Source organism: Carassius auratus, chromosome 43, assembly GCF_003368295.1.
Source record: "Carassius auratus strain Wakin chromosome 43, ASM336829v1, whole genome shotgun sequence".
NCBI classification, from domain to species: domain Eukaryota; kingdom Metazoa; phylum Chordata; class Actinopteri; order Cypriniformes; family Cyprinidae; genus Carassius; species Carassius auratus.
This window is the reverse complement of record NC_039285.1, coordinates 8,959,061-8,969,559: the sequence shown is the minus strand read 5'-3', so window position 1 is coordinate 8,969,559 and position 10,499 is coordinate 8,959,061. Positions and strand designations below refer to the sequence as shown.

General features: G+C 39.2%; 1 protein-coding gene across 2 annotated transcripts; it reads left to right on the top strand.

The window, feature by feature from the left end:
• The first annotated feature begins 7,569 nt into the window (after positions 1-7,569).
• Positions 7,570-10,455, top strand: LOC113061622 (ankyrin repeat domain-containing protein 34C-like). Of its 2 annotated transcripts, none has more exons than XM_026230905.1 (2): positions 7,570-7,791; positions 8,772-10,455. In XM_026230905.1, exon 2 carries the CDS (start codon positions 8,803-8,805, stop codon positions 10,396-10,398), a length of 1,596 nt encoding a protein of 531 aa, XP_026086690.1. In that variant the 5' UTR covers positions 7,570-7,791; positions 8,772-8,802; the 3' UTR covers positions 10,399-10,455. The 2 variants fall into 2 exon arrangements, with proteins under 2 accessions (XP_026086690.1, XP_026086691.1); XM_026230906.1 differs by having other exon boundaries at positions 8,754-10,455.
• Positions 10,456-10,499: the final 44 nt, after the last annotated feature.

Sequence of the window (10,499 nt, the reverse complement as noted above, 5' to 3'; positions counted from 1 at the left end):
GGTCTTTCAGAATCAGTAAAGCACACATGCATTCACTGTTACACGCACCACGCAAATGCACCCTGTGACACGGGAAGAACCATAGTCTAAAAGGAGCGTGGGCACTGAGAGAAAGAAAAGGGGCTTCTTTATGAAGTTTGGGTGCAGTCTAATGGCTCTTATTGTGTGGCCTCCGCAGCACCTTACAGCTCAGGGCAACAATTACTGACTTTTCATTTGACTCTGAAATGAACAAGGCTGTACCCGCCATCTTTATCCACTACTCCGAAAAGGAGTTGTTCAAGCACAGTTGGAGCAAATGGTTCTACAACACACACTTATCTGTTTAATGTGTGGCATATAGTGTTCTATATTAGTGCTCTTGTACAAAAGCTTCATAGAGTGCTGCAGGGGTGATCATTTTTGTAGGCCAAAACTCGGAAAGGAACTAGCATTTTAACACTTCTGTTTCCATCCTCCCAAAGTCAATGGGTTTTTGGTTACATTCCTGAAACAAGGTCTGTTGTTAACACAAGCATGAGATATGTTATTACAATTATTTTGTTAATAATCGCCATCTTACAAACCATTCTAACTCAGATTTCCAAGGTGATTGTTTTTAAAATAAAGACTGAATGTAAGATGTATAGTGATGTTGACATTGAAGTCATGTGGTGCATAGTTCATTTATAGCCTACGTTAAGCTTTTTTACGTTAGCAATTATATACAGGCTTTAATATTCATGAACAATTATAAATAAATAAACATATTTAGACATGCTCAGGTGTTTATATTATAATGATGAACAATATTTTCTTTCATAATCTAAAAGCTAATAAAAATAATCCTATTGGGTTTTTGTTGAGGGAACCCGGTACGTCATCACAGCACTCTATTCAGTTCAGAAACACGACTCATTTGGAATTTTACAAAGACAAATGCCATATGAGGAAACACTTGTAAAAAAAAAAAAAAAAAAAAACTTCTTCTCGAGATGTTGTTCGTCAAGTGTTATTGGATTATGAGGGCTCAAACTGTACGGAAGATGCATCATCAAAACCACGTACATGATGTCTGTTTCAGCCTAAAACGTGAAAAACAGAAAAAAAAAAAATGAATACTATTCACATTCCCACTCTTATCAGCAGAGGAAGTGTGTTTTAGTCAGAAAGCACTTGCGCTGCCTAAGACGTCATAGCAACAGCTAAGGGTGTAAACCAAAGGCAGTGTGATGCTCTCTAACAAGATGTCACACACACATGTGCAATGCACACATACGCATGCACACGCAGATTAAACAGCCTCTTCTTCCCTTTTGCGAAAATAGCTGAATGATACTACAATTATAGTCTTACACCATTTAACAAACAGTGAGTTTGTGATATACTGTATATAATGAAATGTAAATGATAGCAATGTTTAGTTAGACCTACTTACATGAAATATCTTACATTATATTTCTGTCATAAATATTTTTTTTTCGTTTACAATAAATATATATATTTTTAATCAATTAAGAGTTTTAAGCGTTGAATAATACCAGCCAACTCTAAAATTTATCACTGTATATGTGACTCCCTCTCCTGGGTCCTACTCGCACCCACACCGAGCGGTACTTAAACACAGGTCTTCGACATGGGAGACGTGCACACTAAGAAGGAGGCTAAAGACTACAACCACCAGCGTCAGTCGCTAATGCACCTCTTGAGATCAGGGGGGTGACGTTAACCTGCACAGCACCCACCGCTGGCCTCCGTTACACTCACCCCCTTAAACCTCAATCCCATCCGGGTCACGGCACCAATGTAACTCCCTCTCCCGGGTCCTACTTGCACCCACAGCGAGCGGTACTCGAACCTAGGTCTTTGGCATGGGAGGCGGGTGCACTAACAAGCATGCTAAAGACTTCAGCAACTAGCGTCAGTAGCTAATGGGCCACTTGAGATCAGGGGAGTGAGGTTAACCTGCACAGCACCCACCGCTGGCCTCCGTTACATATACACACAGACTGCGTCATTCTCCTTATGTAAGCAGGTGGTCTTTGTCTTGATGGGTGCATCCGTGTCTGTACCAAACCAGTTCTTCTGAGTTCTCTATAGGCTAGAGTCGTTTTCAGAAATGAATGCTACAATAGACAGTCTAGTAAGTTCCAACAAAAGAAAACAATGCCTTAAAAAATAAATTTTGTGTCTTGCATTAAATAATTCATTTTCCACCAAATCTTTCTCATGAATTGGAATGTGTACAAAAGATTGTGGGTACTTGGAGGAAGTGAAGGTTACACTTAATGCATCCTTCAAAATACAGTATATGAAGGACGTGAAACAGTGAAAGGCTGTCTCCCAAGAATTCTTCAAACTGAGTTGGGCTTCGTTGATGATTGATGATGAAGATGACAAGACATGTGGCTTTCTAGTTTGTAGCCTTCTGTTTGAGAAACACCTGTTTTGACTGGTGGATCTTTCTATCTGTATTATGGGTAGTGTAGTTTATTACTTGTGTTTTTTTATTACTACTTCTTTCTTTCTTTCTTTCTTTCTTTTTAATGATGAAGACACTACATTAGTATACTTTTGAAGTTAATTAATTGTGACTGAGAAATAAATTAATCCAGAGCTGCTTACATCACATTCAAGGTATTTTTTCCCTTTTTTTTATTGTATTTTTTAAGTACACACGTAACGTGAAAATCAAACCCCATCATCTCTATTGCTCTACTGTTGGAGCTACAGGTTAGGTCTTTAAGAAGCACTCAAAAAGTAAACAGCTATTAGATCACAGAGTGGATTCATAATTACAAGCATTATAAGTGGACGGTATTGGCAAAGTAGATGGACCTCCTTCTCAGAATGCGATGACCCACTGCAATTTTCCAATCAAAGGACACACTATGTTTTCCAATGGTCGAAAATGTCTCTCGATCTACACCCTTTGGGCTCCCAGCTTCATTAAAAAGGAAATTGACATGAATCTGGAAATGCAACAGAAAGACATCAAAGCACCCACTCTGCAAAATGAGCAGCAAACTCCTCATTAGATATTCACAAATCTCCTAGGATACGGCCCCCCACACAATAACCACCAAGCAAGACTATTGCATGTATTGTAAATGCATGCAACAGTGACAAGAGCATCAGTCTGCATAAGAGGATCGGAAACCATCTCCAAGCTCCAACAAAGAATCAGTATTCCTCGAAATAAAATGGCTTGAGGGCTTGATTTGAGGGCATGCACTGTACTTTGAGTGCACATGAAGATATTTTATGCACATCTCTGTATTATATGAGAGCATTGATACATTAGTATAATCTCAGGGAATGGTCTACATGTAGGAGACGAGACACAGGAAGAGGGCAAGAGCAGGCGACATAGTGCTGCAGTGAGGTTTGTGCCAGTTCATTGCTGTCACAGCCCACACATTCGGCTGATACAATCGTTGAGACACCAAATGCCATGAGAATGTCAGGCTCGCTTTTTAAAGAGACGCTAAGCTCAGGAGCACGCAATCAAAAGCAACATCCAATATTCGACACCACAACAAGTCAGGGAAAGAACGCATGCTTAGAGCACAAGCATATTCATTTCATTGTTTTGGTCTGGAGATGAGTCGAGATTAGTCACAGTGAATTAGGGGTAAAGTTGATTAAAAATTGTGATAGAACATATGCACGGTCTTCACTAGCCAGGATAGACTAAGGGTGCTTAAACCAAGCTTGAGTACAATTACATAACTGGTGAAATATAATAGCATAGGTATATCACAGAAGATTTACAATATAATTTTAATTCAGAAAAAAAAAAAACATTAATTTGATGCAAAAGTGATGTAAAGCAAAAACATATTTTGCGAAAGTAATTATTATATAAAAAATTAATATAAAAAACTATTTATTTTTTGCTTTTTTACAAAGGAGGTGCAAAGCATCATGAGAGACCAAACATTGCATTAACTCTTTCTCTGCATTGAGTAGTCTGCAATTAATTGCACGTAGTGGCTGATTCATAGATCAAACATTCTCTGGATAATGTATCACTGAATACCTCATTTAATCTTTGTGATATTTGTCTTTTTTTCTCTGTTCACACTAGCATTACATGTTGCCACTGGAGATAAAAATGATCTTTGATTTCCATAATTATATCTGTGGGTCCCTTTGATCATGTTCCACCCATTGCTATTGTTCCCATCACTGTGGTGAAATCAAATGCAACAGAACAGGCCAACATCTGCTACTTACACTATTCTACCAGAAAAACGATATTTTAATAGCTTTTTGTTCGGTAATCAATTCTTAAGCAAAATGCTTTCAGGTTTATAATGATCTACGGAAAAAAATATTACTACCAAAGGTGTTTTTATGATTTACAAAAGCAAATGGAGCTCAATATAATAATGTACAAATGTAAAATCAGATTTGGAAACAAACCAAAGGCATTATTATAAAGTATAACTGCCAAGGGGTTGCTTTAAAAAAAATATATCACAAGATCTATTTCAGGCACTAGACAGCCTTTTCTTCACTCTGCTAGTTGCTCTCTGCAATCGAGTGGTCCCCAATCAATGCTTGTCTATTTCATTTTTGTTCTAGACTCCATAGAGAAGTCTAAGCTTGCTATTAGCTACAATTCTATTTTTTGACTGAGATTTGTTTTCTCAATTTGTTTTCTAAGTGGATTTTGCCACTCAGGTTTATGTAAATGCACCAATGGCTTTGAAATAGGCATACTCTTAATTGGACTTAGCCTCAGAAAGGTCATTCTGTGAGCAGACACTCTAGCTGGAACCCAAATCCTGAAATGATTCATTACTTGCAATGGCAAAACATTTGAGTAATGGCAGAAGAAGAGAACTGTTGGAAATGAAGATTCAAAGGAACACACCACAGCTAATAGAAGTGATATGTACATTTGAATCGTGTGAAAATCACTTGCATTTGAGTAGTACATGAAGAAAAACTTAACAACATTAATACTCAAGAAAAAATACCACCAGTGGTCATAAATTTTGTCATTCATCTTTCTTTTAAATATGGTAAACATATCATTTCAAGAGATTTAAAATAACAGTTCACCCAAAAATGAAAAGGCATTTTTAACTTTAAACCAGTGCTTCTAGCCAATATAGGAGTCCACTACAATCAATAATAATGAAAAAAAAAAAATCCATTCCCTGTTTAGACAAGATAATTTTTTTACTGGAGAGGCCAATCCTTTTTCCATGATTATTGTGATGTTGTTATAAGCTGTTTGGACTCTCATTCTGACGGCACCCCTTCACTGCAGATGATCCATTGGTTAGAAAGTGATGTTCAATTTCTCAGTTTCAATGAAGAAATCTACATCTTGGATGGCCTGAGGGCCTGATATATATATATACTTTTAAACAAGGACAAACATTAAAAAATATTTGATGGTTAATAAAAAACTTTAAACTTCAGGTTTTATGGGCCAAATCCAGATTTAGAAATTGCAATGCTTTAACACCGTGTGATTTTGTTTCTTGTGAAAAAAAGAGTGAGAGAAAGTGAGAAAGCTGGGGGGAGAAAGAGATCGAGAGAGATAGAGGGAGAGGGAGAGAGAGAGAGAGAGAGAGAGAGAGAGTGATGGGGGTTATATTTACACAGAGGCGGCGCATCAGGTGCAATGTTAGATTTCTGAAAATGGAAACAGCTCCCAAGGGGTGAGAGAACTGAATCTTGGGCACTTTTATTATTTATTTTGTATCTAAGGCGTTGCATTGGGAAAAGATGCAGGAAGATTGCTGATGTCCCGGTAGTTCCCATGTTAATGAACGTGTCTAATCAACAGAGCCCAGGAACTTTTCTACTCCACAGCTATAAAGCGCATGCCTGAGGAATCCATGCCTCGAAAGCATGCTGTGATAGGCAAACTAGCGCTCTATGCTCACATAAAACAATGCCAATTCACAGCATGGCATGCCACTTTGTAAGCCAGAAAAGCAGTTCATTTACAAAAATACACCTTACTAACAAAATGCAGATTTATTGTCATTACCAGCAATGACATGCCAAAAGAGATTTTCTTATGTGCATTCTATTAAGCATGCTAAAATCTGATAACAGACAACAGTGGGCATTTCGTTGCATCTGTTTTCCACACCACCACCCACCCTTGGTTCTGTTGCTTAACAACACTCCTCACATGAGAGCTGCTTTATATGAAATGCATAGATTTTTCTTATTTCCCTATTATATCATGAAAAACTCAAAAAAAGGTGACCCCTCACATCAGACACTGAACCTCAGGTTACTGTCCACGGTTCTTCTCTCTGGAAGCTTATGTAAAGATAAACGGAGCATGATCATTTGGCGGGAGATGCTCCGAACTACACCATTAGCCAGCAGGATGAACACAAACATGGAGACTGGCAGCGCCCTGCAGTTTCATAACTAGCCTCTGTCTCAGACATGATGGTTGGGTAAATAATAATATTCCCCTAAGTGATCAGTGCCATTATCAGCAGATAAAAGTGGGATAGTGTGTGGGAAAAGAACCATTAGAACCAAAAGAACCATCGTTTAAGAACCATTGTTTTACTCCAGTGGAGCAGTTTATCAGAAAGTAAATAGCCACAGGCCATGAGTGTTATTAAAAACATGAGGAAAGGAAAGACACGGGTCAATCCAAGACAAAATTCTTCCATTTTTATGGGGTTTTATCATGAAAGAGATTTAGTGTCACAATATTACTTGGAGTAATAGTTTCATATCTTTGTTATTATTATTATTATAATATATTTTTTCATATTTATTTATAATCTGAGACCATTCTCTCACCAGCACCACAAATTTTGTCGGTCTCAGTCCGAATATGATTCTGTGCTGTCTCATAGCAACCTAAAAATAGAACTGTCCCTATTATGCTATATATGACTGAAATGGTGGAACAAGTTATGGGTGTTTAATTGCAATGCAAAATCTGACAGTAAACCGTGGGAATGCTGTCATTGTCTGTAAATAGATAGATAGATAGATAGATAGATAGATAGATAGATAGATAGATAGATAGATAGATAGATAGATAGATAGATAGATAGATAGATAGATAGATAGATAATCGGAGTATGGTACATAGAGTTATTTTCTCTTGTTCATAACACTTGGCAATCTGTGTCATGAACAAGATTAAGGCTTTATTAATCTGAATTTGTGCTATAGCAAAATTATAAATGATACTACACTGAAATCAACATTTGTTTATTGTATTGTAGTTATAATAGCCTATTACAGAAACATCTAAGCTGGCTACTCATTAAATGTTGACACAGTCTAACTGGGTGGAAACGTTATCTTTACAATTATCGGTAACTCGTATGTGTGTTCTTTAAATTGAGTATATATGTATGCGTGTATGTACATGTATATATGTACATTGTTGGGGGGAAGGGAATGTTTGTTTGTTTGTTTGTGCTGATTATGACAACATATGACAGGTTCACACCAGAACCAATTTATTTTTGTATATTCTGACGTCAATCAGATTCACGTTTCATTCACGAAGTGAAAAGGGAGGAAGTTATTTATAACCTCATCGTCTTATAGTGTGATTCTTGGGTGCGCAAATAGGAATGTAGCGTTGGACTGGTCTCTTGCGTTTCAGTAACAAAAGCAGTAGGTCTGGAGCGTCCTTGTGGCTGCACGGTTGGACTAAACGTAAAATAGGACAGTTCTGTTGGGTCTGAACTAAATAACTACACGAGCTGTGGTGAGGAACTATACCTCTCCAAAGCTTGTAGAGAATATTGGAGAGCATTACAGTATTCTGCAATGATAAACCTGTGCGTCAACCAGGTAAGGACATTTTATGTGAATTTTTATTTTAACGTATCCTATTTAGGTGTCTAATTAACTTAGAAAAGCATTAAACATTTGGACTAAATGTCTTTCATATTTAATGATTATGATGCATTATGTTTGATCATATCACAGTGTTAAAGGATTTTCTTTAGGGAACTCGTAATCACACGCACAGAAATACTTTTTTAAATAATAGAAAATGCAGCGGAGTACGTAAAGAGCAAAGTTCTGCTTTACACAGAGGTGGATACAACTGCATATGGAATTATAATTTATAAAATTATGAGAGAGAGAGTTTTATTCTCAAAAGCACGCATCGCGGATGTTTACTGCTCTTTCTCATGCGCTCAGGACCATGGACAGAGCCAAATCGCTAACGCTGTGGTTACATGAAAACGCAAATATCTGTAGTCTATATGTATCACGAAGCATATTTCAGTCATTATTAACACTAAACTAAAATGCATTATTAATACATTAATTCCGTTATACTATTTCCGTTTTTAAAATCACGTGCAGTTACCATTGGATTTATATGAATATACTGTGTGCATCGAGACAATTGAGGATGACTATTCATTCCAAAGCAACAGCTTTAAAAGCAGTCTATGAAATAAATCTACAGAAACTAATAATAATAATAATAATAATAATAAAAGATAAAACTGAGATTATAATTTATTTAATAATGTCGTCTATATATTCAATTTAGATAAACAACACGCGAATTCAAAGTTCCATTCGCACCTGATCCACCTGTCAGTTCAGCCCCTCTTCCAAAAACTCATCCCTGCGCATTTAGGCTGCCCCCTGGTGGCTCTTCAAAACAAACAATCTAGTGATTTCATGCAGTGTTTATCTCTAAAATTTGATTTCATGCAGTATTTATCACTAAAATTTTAAGTGTTTGTGACATGGAAATGTCTCTGGGATCTGTTTGATGACTGTAGCAGCAGTCTGCTCTTGCCTTGCAGGACTGAGGCTGATTTGGGTCCAGTCTGGGGGATGGCTGACGTGCTGGAGCTCAGGACGGATGGGAACTCTCTGCTGAAAGCAGTGTGGCTTCGGCGTTTGCGCCTTACAAGGCTTCTCCTGGAAGGTGGAGCCTACATTAATGAAAGTAACGATCAAGGAGAGACACCACTCATGGTGGCCTGCATGTCCAAACACTCTGACCAGCAGAGTGTCAGCAAGGCTAAGCTTGTCAAGTACCTTCTGGACAACAAAGCTGACCCTAATATCCAAGACAAAGCTGGAAGGACAGCCCTTATGCACGCATGCAGCCACAGGGCAGGACATGAGGTGGTCTCACTTCTACTGACTAATGGGGCTGATCCAAGCCTGGAGGACCGTCATGGATCTTCTGCTTTAGTCTATGCTGTCAATGCAGATGATAAAGAAACCCTAAAAGTTCTCCTTGATGCCTGCAAAGCCAAAGGCAAGGAGGTCATCATAATTACCACTGACAAATCACCATCTGGAACCAAAACCACCAAGCAGTACCTGAATGTTCCTCCTTCTCCAGAGTTGGATGAGAGGACCTCTCCTGCACCTTGTGCCTCACCATCAGAGATAGATCTTCATGCATCGCCATCTCCCAGCAAAGCGGAGGAGCAAGACACTGTATTCAATTTTCAAACAAAATTTAAATCAGCTTCAAACACAGCAGCCAAACTTTCCAATGGACTTACTTCCCCCAGTAAGAGGCCTGTGAACCCCAAGAGGGCTCGTCTACCCCAGTTGAAGCGTCTACAATCAGAGCCTTGGGGTCTGATTGCCCCCTCCGTCTTGGTGGCGGCCAATGAAGAGAGCAAGAGAGCCAACTCAGATGAGGATGTTGTCGCAGGTGTCAATGGACTGAGCCTGTCCAGAAGAGGCATTTTGTCTCGGCATAACAGTGTGGATGGAAAATATATCTTGTTTCCAATGGTGGGAGATCAGAGCACAAAAATCTCGCCAACTTCATCCCTTCCGACATCTTCCAAAGCCTCCTATGAGAGATCTCTAGCACAGCACCAGCCCCTCGCACGACGTAGCACTGTCCCCACGGAGCAGGAGGGCTCTGGAGGAAACTTGGGGCCAGTTAGCCTCAGAGACACAGTGCACCGGAGGAGACTGGGGAATGAACACTACGACTCAGACTCCCAGTTGTACTCAGATTCCAGCATGCTAGACTCTCCTAAGACACCTCTGGAGAGAAGGAAGCTCAATACATCCCCTCTTGCTATGCTTACAGGTTCACGAGAGTCCTTGGACAGCAATCCCAGTACTTCCTCCCCAAGCACAGCCAGATGCAGAGCTCCTGGCCTACTAGAGCGGCGCGGCTCTGGAACGCTATTGCTGGATTACATATCCCACACCCGCCCAGGTCACCTTCCCCCATTAAACATCAACCCAAACCCTCCTATTCCAGATATAGGGGCAAGCAGCAAACCCTCATCCCCACTTGCAGCAGGTATCAGACCAATAGCTCCCGTAGCACCCAACTCACCAAAGAGAGGCAACCTCAGGACGAAGAAGAAGCTTGTGAGAAGGCACTCTATGCAAGTGGAACAGATGAAGCAGCTTTCAAACTTTGAAGAGCTCAACCATCAATCATGAAACTCAGTCTCTGTAGATGTAGCAACTTTAAGATCATAAATATATGTCTTGGATAATGCTGAATTTTAGGTAATTTGCAATGAATGTAGCCATTTAGGGCA

What these genes read in the sequence shown, in the direction of transcription:
- LOC113061622 (XM_026230905.1), top strand. Translation starts at nt 8,803, where the DNA reads ATGGCTGACGTGCTGGAGCTCAGGACGGATGGGAACTCTCTGCTGAAA.